Here is a 20,658-nt window from a genome sequence, read left to right on the forward strand (position 1 = left end):
ATTTTCTTTTATTTTATTGTATATTTTGATCTTCTATTTTCTAAATTATTTTTATGTAAATATGAAATTCATTTTTTATTATAAATTATTTTCGTTTCTCTGCAATGATAATTTTGAGTTGGACTCTGCCAGGCCTTGTTTACATTGGGAGACGGCGATGGCGTCTGCTAAATATCGATATAGAATTGCGTAAAATTTTCGTTAATTTTATTTTATTTCCTGGTTTTCATGTTCTATTATACCTTTAATGTGAATAAAAATTTAAATTTTTAATTATAATATGTTTTATTTCCTTAGAAGCGAAAACTATGTGTTGGGTTCGATGCTATGTCAGTTCAAAAAGACATGGCGGGAATTTTTACATTAAAATGCCGGTTTCCGTAACATTAAATTGAGGAATTACTTCATTTAATGGTGGAATAAGGAAAATGTACCTACACAAACTATTCAATATCAAATTAAACACACAAAAATGAAGAGATTATTGACTGAAATAATTCTAAAACATAAAAAAACAGAAGAGAACGTAGCTACGGTATATATGTCTAAAGACATCAGCACAAACTGTTCAGTATCAAAATAAAACGTACAGTGAAGAAGAGTTTATTAAAATCATCTTTAATTCTAAAAATATACGAATAAAACGTAGCCATATTGTCTCAAAAAACTTTAAACTAAAGCAAAAGATCGGTGAAACATTAATCGTAAACAAAATATTTTCTATAAGACCACAATAAGTAGCTTCCCATCTCTTGGATATAAAACCAATATATCTTGGGAAACACAAACTTCCTTTTTTTCTTCCCATCGTCAGACATTCCAATTCTCTCCCTGCTTCTGTTTTCCAGAACTTACAAACCTTTCTTTCCTATGAGAGGCTAATATACCATTTCCCTAACTTTCTACAACTTCTTTTTTTCTAAGCTTCGTTGGGAAGTTACTTCATCTAGACATAGGCCTATATAAATGAATGGACTATAGGTATCTGCTTTATGCCTACATATATTAAGGGTTAAAACTGCTCTAAAATCTGTTTTAATCTTAACAATTCCTACACTTACAAACCAACTATACCTTGGTCATATTTCAAAAGATCAACCTGTAAGGTTAGCATTAGTTTCTCAAATAAAAAATGGTTTACGTAAAATATTTTATTTCACCCAACATTATCTTGAGTTGAATTACAAAAACCTTCTTTTTTTTAAGATTAAATTAAAATAAGATGGTTAGCAGGTACATTTATGATTAAAATTAGCACTGGGACTAGACAGCTATTGAACAGAGCTAATGATTTCTGATTCTGGTGATAAGTGAAAATTATGGAGACATTATGTGGTAGACGATACACCTCACTTTGACATCATAAAATCACAATTTTTCAATGGGCCTAGAGAGTAATAAGTATATAAAACACAGCCTAGAAAGCTGTGGGCTTAGTAAATATTGATTTCACATATAATGTAGGCCTATACCATCAAACATCGTGTTTCTGAGCCTTGGTCTACAAGCATACACAATGTTTTTGATTGTGTACGCCCCTTCTCTTTTCATATAACTTATGTTAATTGTTCAATGACTAATACTTTCTCTTCTCTAATACTTATAATCAATATTGATGTACAGTGCATTGTGTATACCTGAGACCTCAAGCTAATTAAGACCCTTAACACGAATAACATGAGGAAGATGACTGTAACAGCTGGGAAATGAATCTGACCACCACACTTTGAATGCAAAAGTGAATGACAATAACACAGTTAATGAAGGTATATAGGACTATCTGTGTTAAAAAAAATATCCACTAACTAACTTGTGAGTCTGATGGATTATGGGTTAATTTTCAGGTACAGCATTAAGACTAAAACCATGTAGTTTCTGCTCCCGTTTCATCCACTCAAGGACGTTCCACAAGTGGGAGACTTCACTTTAAACAATTCCAAGTGGCTTTTCTTGAGAATGACTGTACCTACAGCCATGCGACTCCAAATCATGTGACGTGAATCTTAAGGCATTTGGTCTACTGGGATGGTTCAGACTTCCTGAGATCATCGCGGTGAAGAGGCAAACCTCGCTTTGCAGCGGACCTTCCAATGTTCTAATGCAACAAGCGTTAGACCGATACATCAGGAGTGACGCTGGGAAACTGCCCTACACGAGGCGGCCCGTGGCCAGACATGGCCTGACGAGATACGGCATCCTCTGACTCCGCAGGGGCTGGGCACGGAGGTGGATTCGCCTCCTCCTCACCTCTAGGCTGAGAACCAGCTTCAGCGGAGGCTTCTTGCTTCGAAGGTCGCGAGTCCTGTACTGCCACTTCTTCGTAAGGGGGAGGTGGGATGCTGGGCACTCTGGAGTTCTGGAATTCATTTACAGGATCTGGCACGGGTGCGCGAGGGTACTGGAACCCCACGGCCTGGGCCTGTCCAGGGGCGTGAGGGAAAGCGGCCCCAGTCTGGGGTGAGTACGCCGATGTCTGCTGGAAGGCGGGGTATCTCGGGTAATACATCAGACTCGAATTCTGCACGGCCATAGGTGGGTGAAATGGGGGGGTCGCGAAGGGAGGTTTCATTGCAGGGTAATTCACTCCCTGTGATATAGTCACAGGACCTGGACTGTCGGAGATAATTATCACGTCAGCGTCACCTTCTGGAGGAAGCTGGATACCCATCTTACGGGCCGTGCGATAGCTGGAAAGTTTTGGTGTGTTAGATGATAGTGGATATACTAAATGAGTTCATGTCTGTGTGTATGTGTGTGCAAGATCACTCAACACTTGAGAGTGCTTTTGATATGTGCAACTTCCATTCAAGTGTGCTCTTCCTTGCTGACAAGTGTACAGTACTATTCACTACAGAGTACTGTACCTTCATGTGCTCCTGTCACATAATAAAACATTCTCTCAATATGTGTATCAATCTTTTCACGACTCTTTAAATAAGGAAAGCTTGTTAGGCATCTATTACTGTATTTATAACATTTTATAGGCTAGTTAGGATTTCACAGGATCTCAATACCAAGTTGGTACCCTTGAAAACCCTCAACCTTCTTTTGTTCAACACTGCTGTTCTTAACTTCACTACATAAATTGCATTCGAAGCAAAACCAAAGGCTGTAATGCCACCTCATAAACTTACTAATCCACCGTTGAGTAGATCCTGTATGCCCAGCAGGCTGCTATCAACGGGCCAAGAATAACGCCCGTGATGATTGGTCCGATAATATCTGGTCTTTCTATAGCACCGCAATCGCACGCTTCCTCCTCGGAGTCATAAGTGCACGGGCTATAAGAGAGAGACAGGAGATTGGTCTGAGAGAGCAGATTTGGACAGGTACTCTGTCAGAGCACATTTCTCATACTGAGATTCCAGGTAATGGGGGCTAACACAGTCAGTTTTGCTAGCCTTGAAGTGTTACTGCGCTTGTATTTCAGGGGAGAACACACTCAACAGCAAGATATCTAACCTACTTTTGTGGAAATGTGTGTGTATTCAGGACTGTGAATGTGTGCTAGTCTGTAAGTGTTTATGGAAACTTATTAGCTTTGAAGTGTTACTGTATTTGCATTTCAGGAGGAAAAACACTCAACAGCAAGATATTTTACCTGTTTTTTTAAAATATATACTCTGTAAGTGTTGTTTTTTAATATATAGTCTGTAAGTGTTTATGAAAACTTTCAACGCTGGTGAAAAATGCCATAGAACAGGTAGGATCCTTCAGAAAACTGGGCACTGAAACCCAATCAGTGGGGCTCACATGGTGCCATCAATCAAAGGGGTGTGTGTGTGTGTACCACTGGTGTATATCATCTCCAGTGACCAATGAGCAGTCTATATTGAACAGGACCAGGTGTCACAACAGCAGCAGTTCATATGGCTGAGAAATTTACTGTGACTTACTTGTGACTCTGAAGAAACAGCAGACATACCTGGGACACTGGCAAGTGTAGTTTTCGCAGTTTAGCCCATCCAAGCAGTGATTCCCTGTCTTGCAATATTCACCTGGTCTTGCAAAATACTCTAAAGGGGAAAAAGTGACTAGATTATAATTTCTGCAGTATTTTTAGCCCCTTGTAATACTGTAGTACCTTTGGCTCTTAGTCTTCAACTTCTCAACTACTGGATAACTACAGACGATTATAATTTCCTAAGGGGAACATAATGGTAAAAACTAACCTATTTCGTAATGAAAGGGGAGTCAAGTCTCAAATCATTTTGATACAGAAGTTCACAACTTATAACAGCTGAAACACAACTTATAACAGCTGAAACAATCTTGCAGCTAGGGCATTTAACAAAATCAACACCTGAGGAGCTGAAAGTGGGACTCTGAATCCACGTTTGGGTCCAAATTCTTCCCAAAACAAGGGCAGGTTGACACTGTTCCAAGATGTTACTCATTAGTTTACAAAAAACCAACTTTAATATAGTATCAATAAAGTTTAGGCCTGCGTGAAACATGATGACATTGTTCCAAGATCTTATCCACTAGTTTACACCATAAACGGACTTTATTATAGTACCACCAAAGCTTAGGCCTACACAAAACAAGAAATTACACCGTACCTGATACGTTGAATGCCTTCATGTAGTCCTCCATCGATTCACAGGTACCGCTTGTGATATTTGCATAGTATTTGCTGTGAGGTTGAGCAGGAATGGTCAGTGAAATTCTGGTCTAAAATGAATGCACTCACACAGCAAAAAATAACAAAGGCCAATGTGTTGAATTATACAATATTTTCACCACAAAATAGCTCTTACTGACATGTAACAAACAAGTACTTATACATGGATAAACCTCAGTATGAAAGTTTTCACCATACCTTACTTTAAAAGGAGTTAATTTGGTAAATAAACATTATTACAGTACAGAGTCTTAGGCAAGGCATACTTGAGAAATGTGAAGCCCAACTGTCTGTCATCTTTGGTCAGCTGATTGTGCAAATTTGCATACAATTGCAAAAGATGGCATTTGATCGTTAAAAAACTATAAAAAGGATTGGGGCTGATTTATACACACAGTACATCCATATACAGTATCATGGGTCCATAATGTATATTACTGTATCAGCCTGTGGTGTTCTTGGCCAGTACAGTAAGAGATATACAGGTACTGTATCTGCCAAACTATATTTCACTTGTGGTATCCATTTTTCATGGATCATAATCACCAGTTTTATAGATACAATAACTTCTGACCACAAGTTTAAAAAGTGCTGCTTTAGAACTGAAATTTTATTCTAAGCATCAAGAATTTTACACAGAGATGCTATCAGAGATTTAAGTGTACTCAGAGGTACTTCATTCAAGGCACAAGTTCTATTTTAACACAAGAATATAAAACAAAACAGTAAAGGACACTACTTACTCAAAGCAAATGCATTTCCTGTCCTTGCATAAGCTGTATTCCTTAGCATCACACAACAGTACAGGCCCAGAGGCTGGTGTATAACAAGGCTGCAAGACGCTCTGGTAGGAAACTGAAATAAAAATACCAAGTGATTTCAAGATACAGTTACAGCTCAAAAGCACGCGTGCAAAAATATAAAAACTTGTCTAGGAAATTTTGCACTTTGTACAAATGCATGACTTAGGTACACAGATCAGTGGCACACAAGCAAAAATGTGAAAGCTTTTCAAGGAAATTTTGCATTTTGTACAAATAAATGCATGATTTCAGTACACCTAGACTTTAGTTGAAGCTGGAGAGACAGGTATTGATGATGAAGAACAATTAGAAATATAATACCCTTCAAGTTTTAAAAGTTCATATTTCTGTACCTCTCTTTGCATCCTGCCTTCTTCTCCTTCATATTTGGGCTCAGAATTCCAATTTTCTATTGCACAAGCACAAGAACGTGAATGAATCCTATAAAAATTCAAAGATTGGACATTTATGGCCCAAAATAATGAAGGTTTTCAGAGGCACGAGTCAGTGGTGAGAACCACCATTTTGAATTTCCCTTTTCTAAAAAGGTTCCTGTCCAATCTGTGAAATGTCTTTGCAGATTTTCAGGTATAAACTTTACCGAAACCTTCATTTTATCCTGATGACCCCATCTCCACCTTATGGGGTCAGACACTTGACCCTTGCTCATTTCAGGCTTAAGAACCATATTATAGCAACGAGGCTTCGTACAAAAATACATACCAGATATTCTGTCACCCAAACCATCTGTAGTCTATAAAACATTTCGGACAAGTTGCTTTCATTCCCTGAAACACCTCTGATGCAAATATACTCTTGGCTACAAAACTTGCTTTAAGAAAAAAAATGCAAACAAGATGATTATGTTATCATGTTTCCTTACCAGTTTTCTCCAATATAAAAAGTCAACTTACTCTGAATTACTGTCAGCAAGGACAAAACCATCTAGAAGATATAAACTGATACATCTGGGAATTACATAACTCACCTGGTGTGCAACTCTTGGCCACGCTGGCAAAGCCATCTTTGCAAGCGCACACTGACGAATTCAACTTGCCCGACGCATTCTGGCGTATCACACATTCCGCATTATTTCCGCAGGAGGTTGGAGTACACGAGGACGCAGATGAAAGGCCTGAGAAATAGACTGACGATAAAAATAACACCAAGTGAAAAATTGTTAGACCAAATATATTTTTGTTTGTTAAAAATTCTCTGTCCTCAGATACTAAGTTAGTCAAGTACACATTGGCACACTTTTCCTTATAAAAATGGAAGAATTAGCCATAGAAAATTTAAAAGGAGATGGGCAGCCTAAACAGACTCATGGCTTGACAAGACTTCACTGGCAATATGATCTAACTGTCTTTGCGAGCTGGGGGGAGGGGAAAGGGCAGCAGGTATAACTTTCCTGCTGAGCCAACACCATCAGCCACTGCCTGGTTCCCCAGGTCCCACCTTGGGTGGATAGGGAGCTGGGGCACTAAATAATTTGTACGTTTTCAAGCTCGACTTACGAAAGGTACTTACTGGAAGAATAACTCCTACAACCAGGTTCCAGATTAGAATTATACTCCAGTTGGGCATCTGGTTTGCACTGGCATAAACTGCCATTGCACGCATAATTATTAACCAAGCTGAAGTCAACGTCACAGGACAAGTAATACACGCACAAGTCTCCCACTGCGCAATCTGAAAAGGGTGAAACATTAAGTACTGGGATAGAGGGGATGGTTAGCTTAGGTTAGGTTAGGTTAGTTTGGTTATGTTAGGCTATATTATGTATGATTCTGTTAGCTTATGTTAGAGTGTAGGTTAGCCTATGTTATGTTATGGTATACGTAAATGTCCTGCTGTAATCTGTAGATGCCTCAAGCACTTTTCAAAAGTGAAGAAATAACTTATGAAGTGGAGCAAAAGTGTCAAGAAATTACCAAAATTGAAGTTGGGTAAAGAATTAGTCTGCAAACTGACGTGCCTGATAGCTTAAAATACACACACGCACACACAAATAGTGATCTAGATATCAAAAGTCAACTGAAAAAAATGCCAAAAGGACCTTTCCTAGATAGTGGTCCCAAAGGGTTGTAACCTGTTATGTGTCCACTTTTGTGGGGTGTTTAGTATAAGCCCATTGAGGATTACCGTGAAAACATAAACAAAAGACTGTAAATATATAAATAGTGACCCCAAGAAATATTAGTCCTGGATAACCACCCCCCAAAAACCCTTGGGGGTCACTATCTAGGAAAGATCCCACCAAAAAATTCAAATCAAACATTGGTTACAATGGACAGACTGATTACAATCTGGAAATCAAATGGAATGTGAATAATAACTTTCCATTAAGCTGGTCAAAACCAGCTAGAACTGCATGAGATTGATTCTTTTAACTTTTTCCATGATCAAGCTTAGACCTCTAGCTGATCTTGACCTTTGTGTCAAATGACCTTAATTCAAGGTCACGGCACACACACACTCTGACACTGCCAACAGTTGTCAAATTTCCTACAAAATCGTCAAAATTTAGTTCCAAGAGTACAAAGTAACCGATGGTGTGTGTGTGCGCTCTAAAGAAAAACCACGTGAAAATTAATAACCACGAGTTGGCAATATTGAAATAAATGTTTATAAACAAACAAAATTTATAAAATGTCTGAAAGTAAAAGGTAAATGACACTTTTATATAACAAACTTGATAATAATGTGCAATACGTTCTTTAACAGGCAGACATTGAGAATCATGAGTAAATTGCATTTATATAATTAAAACCTAATAATTATACGTTTCTTGTTCTTTTATAATATATATATAAAACATTAATAATTATGAATAATTAAATGTATATTTTCATTTATTTATCCATATAATGGAAGACAGAGAAATTTTGGACATAAAACACGAACATCATAATAATCATCACTGATGTTTACTTCGGTTGCTAAACGACGAGAGACAATCAATGTTGACATTTCGAAACTCTTCTTCTTCTTCCCTTTCTGACGTGAAACCTGGTCCTCTACCCCTTCCAAAGCCCGGACACAAGAACCCCCCACCATCCCCATACATCCCCATACATTCTAAATGAACTTTCTGATCTCACCTGAGGAACAAATAAAAAAAGAAAGCAGAATGGCAGCCGCTGACTTGATCATAATAATAACAAAAATGGCGGTTTTAGGGACGCACGCTAAGTCTAGAACAATCAAATGCCAACTGAAGAAGTGTCGAGAGTGAGTTTTAACGGCCCGGAATGCCACCTAGAGAGAGAGAGAGAGAGAGAGAGAGAGAGAGAGAGAGAGAGAGAGAGAGAGAGTAATTCATGCGTAATCGATTAAGTGGGCGAAGAGTATGTGCCACTTGTATAATGGCGATCGATAGTACTACGGTACATCAGTACGATTTATCGTCGTTGCAGACGTGTGATTTTTCATGGGGCTATTGACGTGAATCAGGTCAAGGTCAGGCCTGAAGAACAAGAACAAGAACAGCAAGAACAAGAACACTAAGAAGAAGAAGAAGAAGAAGAAGAAGAAGAAGAAGAAGAACGTGGCCTTGGATTCAAGGACGAAGGGATAATGATGGTGATTCATAACAGGACATTGAAATTCGGACTAATTTGCATAAAGATGGGTATACTTAGAATTTAAACTCAATTATTTCGTACACTTTCTCTAACCCTGTAGGCCCATGTGAGGAAAAGGGTGATAAAACTGAGGAAATGGAACATATAATAATAAAATATAAGCAATGGATATACGTGAGAAAGTAATAATTAGCAAAAATACAACAGAACTAAGGTACATAATTTAACTTCGTGGGTAATGATTATACCTAATCCATATGACAGTTATTCTCTCTCTCTCTCTCTCTCTCTCTCTCTCTCTCTCTCTCTCTCTCTCTCTCTCTCTCTCTCTCTCTCTCTCAACACCTAAGGTATGACAATTAAGGCTAGGGCCATAAGTCAAGATTTACCCAATCCATACGAGAGCTGCTTCTCTCTCTCTCTCTCTCTCTCTCTCTCTCTCTCTCTCTCTCTCTCTCTCTCTCTCTCTCTCTCTCTCTCTCTCTCTCTCTCTCATATATATATATATGATTCACAACACTGACCACTCGCAACAATAACAAGATTCACAACGTTTGGTCAAACTAGGCCTAGACCTAGGCCTATTTCCGGTTTGAATTCCTTAATTCGGTTTTTAAACATCATAAAAATTATTTAAATTGTCAAATCTTAATAAAATCATTAACTTCGCATTCGAAAAAGCTTGTATATTACGTAGTGTATTTAAAATTTAATATCCACTAGATAAAGCATAGTTATCGCTTCAACACACTTCCATTTTCTATTGCAGGTTGTGACTAAAACTGGTACACTATAAAGTGACATCACTTGTCTATCTGTGTCTACTACTAATTAATCATTTTAAGTAAAAACTACTGAATAAATCCGATAAGATTATCACGTTTGAAATAAACTGGAAAAAGCTATATGTGATATATTATAGAAGCCTTTGAAGGTGCTTCCTAGAACAGAATTTATACAGATAATTAAAAAAAATAGTAGTTTCAAAGCGAAAAAACGCTCTAAAACCATCACTATAATATAAAAATATATTTGTAATTCAACTCAGTGTCTTAAACAGATTCTATACATATGATTAAACAGTAAAGAGTGAAGGAAGAACTTATTAAAATAAAATATTTTTAAGGTTAGGTCTAAATCCAGTCAAGCCACTGATTGACGATAGCTTCGCCTACTCCATGATGCTAAAAAGTATTTTAAAAATGGCCCAGCCTAGATTAACTATTACTGAAATGAAATAACAATAAATAACAAAATTAAATGACCCTCCATACCTGAATTATTGGTCACTGAAAAAAATAACAAGAAAATACCATTTCAATGATAGCATCAGCTTATTTCAGTCTAAGAAATGAGGAAAAATAATTCGTACCTTGTCTGAAATAATCAAAATGGCTCCCCCCCCCCGAAAAAAATACCGAGAGTAAGATGATAGTAGGCATTTGACCCAGTGTGACCTTTCAGAGACGTCGGATGAGGTCATATATAGGTCAAACCAGATCAGATAACTAATGCCAAGTTATTTCCTGTTCTTTCGTGACTATTTAAACGATGTCAGTCCATAATAAGTTGTGATAATTAATATCCTAAGACTGTAAGTGGGCTAATTTATATTATATATATAATATACGATTACGATAAAACGACTGAATTTGGATAAAAAATACAAAGTCAATTCGCCATAAGGTTTCTATTTTATTGAGAGTCGGAGGACCTAGCCAGGAGTACCAACCGTACATATTGCTTTAAGTCATAAAAACCCATATAAGTAGCTTATTTACATACTATTTACCAATTGAAAATAATTAATAATTATGTTGTTTATATTGCCAAATAAAAGTCTTGAACTACTTTAAAAATATTATGTCTAAAAATTATTTTTTTCTATTTATGTTACCCAACCTGCAACTTGCGAGTGTAGACGTATGCTTTAGTATCATATATAAGGCTGCCATTACAGTGTGCCCAAATAATTTTACTAATTTTAGCAGGTAAATATGTCATACACCATATTATGGAATAACCATAAATGACATTGCATCATTCATATTATATGTAGAAGATAATTATACATGAAATTACGTCATTTATGTGATATCTGGTATAATTCAACGAATTGTTGAATCACGCCATTTTGGCACGAAGGTATAATTACTACAAAAATTCTCTCATGCGATATTATAAAATGATGCACTTTAAGAAAAAGCGTAAAAGTGCTTCTCAAGTAGAATAAAATTGTTATGAACTTTCTGAATTAAAAGAAGTTCCATATTTGTTACTCTAGAACTTTAGATCTAGATCTAGTTCGTGACGTCACGGGTTTCAGAAGGAAATGTTTTAAATGTTTTTCTTGTTTTGTTTGTTCACAAACAATGAAGTCACCTCCGTTCTCAAAACATCGTTTAAATGGAGTATTTATCATGTGCTTATGTGTTTTTATTGTTTTGGAACCGGAAAAGTTTATTAATTAGTGTTAATTAATTAGAATTATAGTTTAACTTCGTTGGAAAGACGATTCTTTACTCCAGTTTTGAAGGTGAGCGTGAACTAGGCCTAGTCAGAGATTTTTTTTTTCTAGCTGTTTTTTGTGTGACTTTGATGAGTTTTTTGTGTGTTTTGACGACCTGCCCCAATGTTTTGACGATTTTGCTCTGATTTTTATGTGTTTTGACGAATAATTTATGTGATTTTGGCGATTTTTAAAAAATATTTTGCATGTAAACTTCTTATATTGATGAATTTTTCATGTCTTTTTTTATCTTTTTTGTGTGTTTTGGCGATATTATCATGTGTTTTGACCACTTTTTCGTATGTTGCAGATATTTCCATGAGTTTTGGCGATATTTTCATGTGATTTTGACGAATTCTTCGTGTGGTTGTGACGATATTTTCATGTGTTTCGACGATTTATCATATTTTTTATATTCTTTGGGGAATTTCTCTCGCGATTTTGACGATATTTTCATGTGTTTTGACGATTTATCATATTTTTCATATTCTTTGGCGAATTTCTCACGCGATTTTGACGATATTTTCATGTGTTTTGACGATTTATCATATTTTTCGTATTCCTTGGCGAATTTCTCAAATGATTTTCATTATATTTTCATGTGTTTTGACGATTTAACATGTTTCCCGTATCCTTTGGCGAATTTCTCACGTGGTTTTGACGGATTTGACAAAGAAAATGCGACCTATTGCAATGTGTGTCGAGTATAGACAAGATGATTACATAGGGTAGCGATCTTACGTCCTATAGGCTAGGCCTATATCATTTTTTATATATAGGTCTATTTACCTCCAATGATAATTTTTTGTCCGATACAGTTTATAGTTTTCTCAAATAACGTTTTTTTTTATTTTTTCTTGAATTTTGTTGCTATATTTTCGTATATTTTTTTCAATATTTGGGCCAACTGTAATCAAACTCAGTTTCAAATGTCTTTTTCCAATATATCTGTTTTATTTTTGGGTCACATTTTGGTTTCTTAGGTCAGGTTAAGTTATGGTAGGACCAAGGATGGGGTGTGGTACCACCCCACTCACCCCTAGGCCTGGTCAGGTGGGACCTGATACCCTATGGTAGGTTAGGTTAGGAAGGTATCAACGTAGGAGCCCCCTCCTATAATTGTAAGAAATATAGGGTATGAAATGGGGTATACAATGGTATTATGGAATTCCATATACCTAGATATATAATTTCATATAAATTAGCTTTGATTTTATTGATTTTTAAGCTCTTTGTTTAGATAATTTGATGTATTATCATATTATCTGTCTGTAAATTCATGGTCCCCCTTCCAAACACTGAACTTATATTCCTTTGTATCCTTATTACAAAACCATATTTTAAAATCTAGCATTTTCTGACAAATTCCTTGGAATTATCAATCCTTTGGGAAACACGTGAGAAAGCAAGGACTTGCCGGGGTAAATGGAATCCACGGCTCTTGTTCTAAGCTGATAGCAAGCTTTGGGATTCTCTCCCTCCTCCTGTTGTTCCAGAATGTTATCTAAGCCCATCCTTACTTGCATATATGTGTATGTATACTGCAGAACAAAGTTCTTACTATGTATGTGTATGCATTATTGTACTGTATGCATACACATGCATGGTAGAAACTTGATTTACAGCGTATGTATATGCATAACAGGCTACAAGTGTCTTCAATTTAACCATCTTCATATTCCCAAAGAGGGGATTCATTCATTGCGCAGGCTAACACACACCTCCCAAGGTGACCAGCCTGTGGCGTTACGTAAGGCGTACTCTCATTAACCTGAATACCTGCCTGTTTGTGTGTCTGTCAGCTGACTGAGTTAGGCTACCACCCCGACCCCCATCAAACCAACTCCCTCCTTCCCTCCATCCTGTGAGGATGGTTAAACCACCCCCACCCCTCAAGCCTACTCCATCTGTCCCTCTCTCCCGCGAGGATGGTTAAATACAGTACGTACTCCACCACAAGATTGGCAATGTACGTTCGTCATTATCCAGGGGGGACGCCCCCGGAGGGAGCGAGTACGTACTGTGTACCCTGCATTTTCACAATTAGTGATGGAGAGAAAGATTTGTGGTTGCATATTTTGCTAAGAAATGTATTTCGCTGGACAGGATTTGCAGTTTGATGCAAACTTGTTGATGTAGTATTAGATAAATTAACTGATACATAACAAATTATTTAATAAATATTTTAACAAATAAAGGATGAATAAATAGTATATATATATATGGTATAGATACATTAACTGATGCACTACGCACAATTGTAATAAATATATAAATAAATTATAGATAAATAAATAAGATATAATATATATATATGCACAGAACTCTGGTTAAAAAACAGTTCAGATAAGTAATTAAAAACACTTCTTCTTCTCGCAAAGATTGCTCATAAATTAACATGGTGTACCACAGTACTGTAAAACTTCAGTCAATAAATTATTTACACTTACACTTACTTAGATCGGCTGTTAAAAAAGTAGGTAGAACTTACTCGTTTACTCATTTGCAAGAAGTAAATAAATATGAATAAATAATTTTGGCTTGAGAAGCCATAGTTAAACTGGGAATTAAGAAATTATTTTAATTTCTATATAAAAATATAAATGTTAACAGAAAATGGAGTTCAGACAATTTAAAATTGTATTATGGAGTTCTGTGAAAGGATAAAGATATAAATTTCAAAGTATTATTACAAAATAAAAAGATAGCTTCTTTATACATGCTGCCATCTTGAGGTGGTCCAGATTCCACGTTAGTGAGGAGGCCGCATAGCTAGGTGATTAATATATACAAATCCAAGAGAGTGCTTGGAATCTCACAAAGGAAAACTTTAGGAGTTTTAAGACACTGAATTGCGACGGAGAGGCAGGCCAGAACAGTATTGCAACTGAGAGGTAGGCCGGAACAGTATTGCAATGGAGAGGTAGGCCGGAACAGTATTGTGACGGAGAGGTAGGCCGGAACAGTCTTGGAATGGATAGGTAGGCTGGAACAGTATTGCGACAGAGGTAGGCCGGAACAGCATTGCAACTGAGAGGTAGACCAGAACAGCATTGTAGTGCAGGGGTAGGCCAGAACAATATTGCGATGGAGAGTTAGGCTGGAACAGTACTGCAATGCAGATGTAGGCTGAAACGGTATTGCAATTGAGAGGTAGGCCAGAACAGTATTGCAATGCAGAGGTAGGCCAGAACAGCATTGCAGTGCAGAGGTAGGCCAGAACAATATTGCAACAGAGAGTTGATCTGGAACAGCATTGCAACGCAGAGGTAGGCCGCAACAGTATTGTGATGGCGAGGTAGGCCGGAACAGTACTGCAATGGAGAGGTAGGCCAAATGGCATTGTGACAGAGAGGTAGGCTGGAACCTAGAGCCTGGCTCAACGAGCTAGGCGCGCAGGTGGGTGACCGCACCTAGGCTGAGTTAGAGACAGCGCAGGAGTGCATTTTAATACCTAAACATATCTAAAACCCCCAAGCCATCAATCATTCCTCCTGTAGAAGTACTGCTCCCCCCTGAGGATTGCCTCGACCAGCGGGAGGGTCTTGTAGATGTAGCCCAGGCTGGAGTCCTGCCCGAACACTGCCGTCGTGCCGGTGACAGAGGCTATGCTGTACAGGGACTGTCCGGCGAAGAGGAACCAGGAAGCCAGGGCCGTGGAGATGAGGAGTTTGAGGGCTATGGCGGCCAGTATGCCGATGAAGTCTATCTCCGTCTGGGACATCTGCGTCGATGGGCCGTAGCCCCCCTCCCCCACTGGGTGGCGCTGGTGCTGTCCTTGTTGTTGGTGGTGGTGGTGATGTTGGTGGTGTTGGTGTTGGTGGGGTTGCTCCTGCACATGGTGGTGATCTTGTCTGTAATTCAGATTTGGAGAGTTTAAACTCTTTAGAAAATGGAACCCCGGCTTATTTAATTACAAGAAGTTGAAATTTCTGAACTTTTTGTATATGGAGGACCTGTTTGGTTTTGGGTTTAGATTATAGAAATTAATTTCCATCAGAATATGGCAGTTATAAAGTAAATATTCATTAAAAAATTACAAAAAACAAGATCAATCAACTGCTTGAAAACCTGTCTCCAAAACATTTCCTTTTCTTCAACAGAAGAACTTTCATTATTAATCATCATTAATCCCCTAATTCTCTTTATTCCCAGGCTTTTGGGTCTCAGTGTGACCCACAGATACTTGCCCCAGATAAGTCAAAAAATTACAAATTGATTCTCTCTCTCTGAATAACTCACCCATGATGCCCAAATCCTTGTATGATATCTTGAATCGGGTGTTGCACGTCGAAGGGCGTGATAGAATGTTCCTCATCATTTCTGTCCATAACGTCCTGCACGGACAAGGGGACGGGCACTCTGTGGGTCTTCTTCCTCTCTCCTACCCTCTTGTGGAGTTTGGGCACCTGTTCGTACCTGTACGGGAACCCTACGTAGCCCGACAGTGCCCTCTTTCCGTCAAGGTCAGACGATGCCCGATTTTGGATCGATTCCAAGGCGTCCGGCGGCTGTTGCGTTGTGATGACGTCATCTGAAAGGGGTCCCTGTTCGTTCGATTCTTCTTCTTCTTTTCCTCTTCTTATTTCTGTTTCTTCTTTTCTTCTTCTTCTTCTTCTTCTTCTTCTTCTTCTTCTTCTTCTTCTTCTTCTCCTCTACTTATTATCACCTCTTCCTTGTTTTGTTTACCTTTTTCGATGCACCCGGTATCGTTCTCTCCCTTCATTTTAAGTGAGCCATTCATTACCACTCGTTCTATCTGTCCATTCATTTCACTAATCACTGTGTCATTTCCCTCCTCCGGAGAGGGGGGAGGGAGAGAAATGAGCTCCTTGGAGGTTGAGGTTGAGGAGGAGATAATGACTGAGTCATTAGAATAAGAAACTCCATCTTGATCGGGAATCTGAAGGCCCTGGGTTTTACCCAAGGGGCATAGTACTAACAACAGCACTGATGCGAGGGATAGGCCTATCTGCCTCATTTTGGGGGGAAAACTTTATATAATTTTTTCAGTTTGTAGCAGAATTGTCTTCTTGATTGTTAATGTTAACAAAGAAAGGTCTATTTTACTTCTCACCTCTGTAATTTTCAAGCCTGATTTATTTTTATAACCTCACTGGTCGTTTTAGTTTATCAGGCTTATCACACCAAGTTCAGAGAAATAATCTATAGGCCTATAGCAAGCTAAATTTTAGACTAGGCCTAAGTTACTCACTTTCACCTTTCAGTAATTCTGTTATAAAATTCATAAAGCCAGGCACACAGTCCTCAATAAATAGCCTGTCAGTCTTATCACACCAGATTCAGAGAAATAATCTATAGGCCTATAGCAAGCCAAATTTCAGGCTAGGCCGAAGTTACTCACTTTCACCTTTCACTAATTCTATTTTAAATTTCATAAAACCAGGCTCACAGTCCTCAATAAATAGCCTGTCAGTCTTATCACGCCAGATTCAGGGAAATAATCTATAGGTCGGTAGCAACCAAATTTCAGACTAGGCCTAATTGACTCACTTTCACCTTCCAATAATTCTATTATAAAATACATAAAACCAGGCTCACAGTCTTCAATAAATAGCCTGTCAGTCTTATCACGCCAGATTCAGAGAAATAATCTATAGGTCTACAGTATTGTAGCCAGACTCAGACTAGGCCTAATTGACTCACTTTCACCTTCCAATAATTCTATTTTAAATTTCATAAAACCAGGCTCACAGCCCCCAATAATTGCATCAATAATTTCATCGAATTATTAATAATTAAAAATCACGGTGGAAGAATTTATATTTCCTTATATCATCTGGTTCTTGACGGCTGTCCAGCGGTTCTGAAAAGGAATTGCAAGAAGAATCGCGTTAGGTCTAAGGATTGCAGTTGGTTCTAGAGAAAATATATGTATACATTTCAGCCCAGAGGCTGATGGGATGGGCAATCCTAGCAGGTGTTTGTGATATATTTCTCAATCAATGTACTGTAGGTGTTTGTGATGCATATATATTTCTTAATGTACTAAAACTGTCTTATGAGAGAGAGTAGAAGAAGAAGAAGGAGGAGGAGGAGGAGGAGGAGGAGGAGGAGGAGGAGGAGGAGGGAGGAGGAGGAGGAGGAGGAGGAGGAGGAGGAGGAGGAGGAGGAGGAGGAGGAGAGAGGAGTTCAGAAACCATAACACGAGAAGCATAAACACGCACAAACACATGACTTAAACAATTGCTGTCAAACCTTTAAAAACAGCCCATTACATCAGAGTCAGTCCGCTTCCTGTACATAAAAATTACAGGGGAGAGAGAGAGAGAGAGAGAGAGAGAGAGAGAAGAGAGAGAGAGAGAGAGAGAGAGAGAGAGAGAGAGAGAGAGAGAGAGAGAGAGAGAGAGAGAGAGAGAGAGAAACTAACGCCAGGTGGGCGAAATGCAAGTTTGTTTTCTCTTCATGACGATAATAATCGATAATTATCGTCCACGATACTTCTGCGATAGTAACCAGAATCCCTCGACTGTTTATGATCGTAAATTGAATCTGTAATAATAATAATAATAATAATAATAATAATAATAATAATAATAATAGTAATAATAATAATAATAATAATAATATTAATAAATGGAAATCTCTGAGTTTGTTCTTCATATTATTATTATTATTATTATTATTATTATTATTATTATTATTATTATTACAGATTCAATTTACGATTATAATCCTAAATTGAATCTGTAAATAATAATAATAATAATAATAATAATAATAATAATAATAATAATAATAATAATAATAATAAAATTGAGAAGAAGAAATCTCCATTTGCGCGCGAAATCGAGAACCCCGTTACATGGGACGCGCCAAATGCATTCTATAGCCGCCGCACCGCCCGACCCCGTTATAAGGGACTAATTACATATTTTCATATTCATTAATATTCGTCTATGGTCTTTGTGGGTTACTCCGGATTCCTATGGGGCGGTTTTTTGACCGAGTTTTATATATCTATATATATATATATATATATTTTTTTTTTAAAGGATGCTGTTGGCTGCTGAGATGAGTTTTTTTTTTTTTTAAGGATTTTTACAGAGAATATTTTTATGTTTTCGTTATTTTTTATGTTTTACGTAAAAAGAGGTGGGTTTTTCACTCATCCCTTTTGTTATAGATAGATTTTTTTATCAGGTCTGATTTGTATGAGGGGTGGTTTTAGCGGGAGAGTTTTTTTAGGATTTTGTAGAGAATATATTTGTATGGTTTGGGAGTTTTTTTTTTTTAATATTTCATGTAAAAAGGGGTGGGTTTTTTCTTATCCCTTTTGTTATAGATAGATTTTTTTATCAGGTCTGATTTGTATGAGGGTGGTTTTAGCGGGAGAGTTTTTTTAGGATTTTGTAGAGAATATATTTGTATGTTTTGGGAGAGTTTTTTTTATATTTTACGTAAAAAGGCGTGGGTTTTTTCCTTATCCATTTTGTTAAAGATAGATTTTTTTATCAGGTCTGATTTGTATGAGGGTGGTTTTAGCTAGAAAGTTTTTTTTTTACGATTTGTAGAGAATATATTTGTATGTTTTGGGAAAGTTTTTTTATTTTTACGTAAAATAAGTTTTTCTTATCCCTTTTGTTATAGATAGATTTTTTTATTAGGTCTGATTTGTATGAGGGTGGTTTTAGCGGGAGAGTGTTTTTTTAAGGATTTTATAGAGAATATTTGTATTTTTGGGAGAGTTTTTTTACATTTTACATAAAAAAGGGATTTTTTTCCTTATCCCTTTTGCTATAGATAGATTTTTTTATTGATTTTATAGAGAATATTTGTGTTTTTGTTATTTTTTTATATTTTACATAAAATAGGAATTTTTTTATCCCTTTTGTTATAGATAGATTTTTTTTTATGAGGTCTGATTTGTTGTAAGTTATTATAATTAAGAGAGAAATAGCTCTGTATATATATAATATTTACATATATATAGATAGATTTTTTTATTGATTTTATAGAGAATATTTGTGTTTTTGTTATTTTTTTATATTTTACATAAAATAGGAATTTTTTTATCCCTTTTGTTATAGATAGATTTTTTTATGAGGTCTGATTTGTTGTAAGTTATTATAATTAAGAGAGAAATAGCTCTGTATATATATAATATTTACATATATATATATTCATATATATTCGCTATTCATGACGTCATAAAAAACACAGCCACAGTCATTTGTAACTGTTACAGTCGTCAGCTGCTGTTGTTGTTTTTCGTTCACCTGACATCAGTCGTCAAGCTGAATTACAGGACAAATTGCACACTTTTGCAAAAAACCTGCAACGTTGCACTGTATAGCGCTTGTGCCTGTGTTATGCAGGCTAGGCTGAGTTAGGCTAGGCTCAGGTGAGACTGAATTATAATTACAGTGTCCTTGTATTAGGTCTATAGGCTCCTGCTAAGGTTTTTTTTTTTTATAAATATGAATAATCAGAATGACTTCACCGGTTGAAATCAAATCTGGCAGGCGGAATGTTATTTTTATAAGTCTAGAACAGTCTCAGTCTATAAGAGAGCAAGCAGTGAGGTTTTTTTTTAAACGCCACAGGGCAAAAATGAAGAAAAAAATTGAAGCTTATTTTTCGTAATGAAAAAACTTGTTTGAACTACAGGTAGTTTTTTTTTTTTTTTAGTATTGGCAGGAAATTCAGTTACAGAAATCCTACAGTACAGAAAACAAAACAAAAAAAAATACAGAAAGTTCAGAGTTACGGAAAACCTGCATCACAGAAAAACAAAAGAAAAGAGATAGGTTTTTTCCAAAAAAAAATTCATATAATTGGCAGAAAATTCAGAGTTACAGAAATGCTACAGTACAGAAAACAAAACAAAAAAATACAGACAGTTCAGAATTACAGAAAACCTACAGCACAGAAAAACAAAACAAGACAATTTTTTTTATTACAAAAACGTTGAACCATTTCTCATCTTGTGTTCTAAATACTCAATAAAACTTGAAGTTTTTTTGTCTGTCATTCGAACTGCCAGAGTTTATTTTCTAAGTCGAACTTTCAGAATTTTTTTCTCTTTCAAGCCGAACTTCCAGAGTTGTTTTTCTCTTTAAAGTCAAACTTCCAGAGTTGTTTTTCCTTTTCAAGTCGAATTTTCAGTTTTTT

At 36.7% G+C, this 20,658-nt stretch overlaps 3 protein-coding genes across 3 annotated transcripts in view; 1 reads left to right on the plus strand and 2 right to left on the minus strand.

The window, feature by feature from the left end:
- Positions 1-1,136: 1,136 nt before the first annotated feature.
- On the minus strand, positions 1,137-7,113 carry LOC136852886 (uncharacterized). Its single transcript, XM_067127799.1, has 7 exons — positions 6,958-7,113; positions 6,416-6,562; positions 5,368-5,479; positions 4,563-4,636; positions 3,926-4,016; positions 3,135-3,281; positions 1,137-2,687 (listed from the first exon to the last, which is right to left on the minus strand). The coding sequence occupies exons 4-7, from the start codon at positions 4,594-4,596 to the stop codon at positions 2,111-2,113; spliced, it is 849 nt and encodes a 282-aa protein (XP_066983900.1). The 5' UTR covers positions 4,597-4,636; positions 5,368-5,479; positions 6,416-6,562; positions 6,958-7,113; the 3' UTR covers positions 1,137-2,110.
- Positions 7,114-11,316: 4,203 nt separating this feature from the next.
- The window catches only part of LOC136852887 (coronin-1A-like), a 76,518-nt gene continuing 67,176 nt past the window's right edge, over positions 11,317-20,658 (plus strand). The window contains exon 1 of the mRNA XM_067127819.1: positions 11,317-11,550. The gene's annotated coding sequence lies outside the window, so the exon portion shown is untranslated. The remainder of the gene's footprint in view (positions 11,551-20,658) is intronic.
- Positions 13,855-17,340, minus strand: LOC136852721 (uncharacterized). The gene is made up of 2 exons (XM_067127642.1): positions 15,766-17,340; positions 13,855-15,377 (listed from the first exon to the last, which is right to left on the minus strand). The coding sequence occupies exons 1-2, from the start codon at positions 15,852-15,854 to the stop codon at positions 15,005-15,007; spliced, it is 462 nt and encodes a 153-aa protein (XP_066983743.1). The 5' UTR covers positions 15,855-17,340; the 3' UTR covers positions 13,855-15,004.

Source organism: Macrobrachium rosenbergii, chromosome 26 (assembly GCF_040412425.1).
Source record: "Macrobrachium rosenbergii isolate ZJJX-2024 chromosome 26, ASM4041242v1, whole genome shotgun sequence".
Taxonomy (NCBI): domain Eukaryota; kingdom Metazoa; phylum Arthropoda; class Malacostraca; order Decapoda; family Palaemonidae; genus Macrobrachium; species Macrobrachium rosenbergii.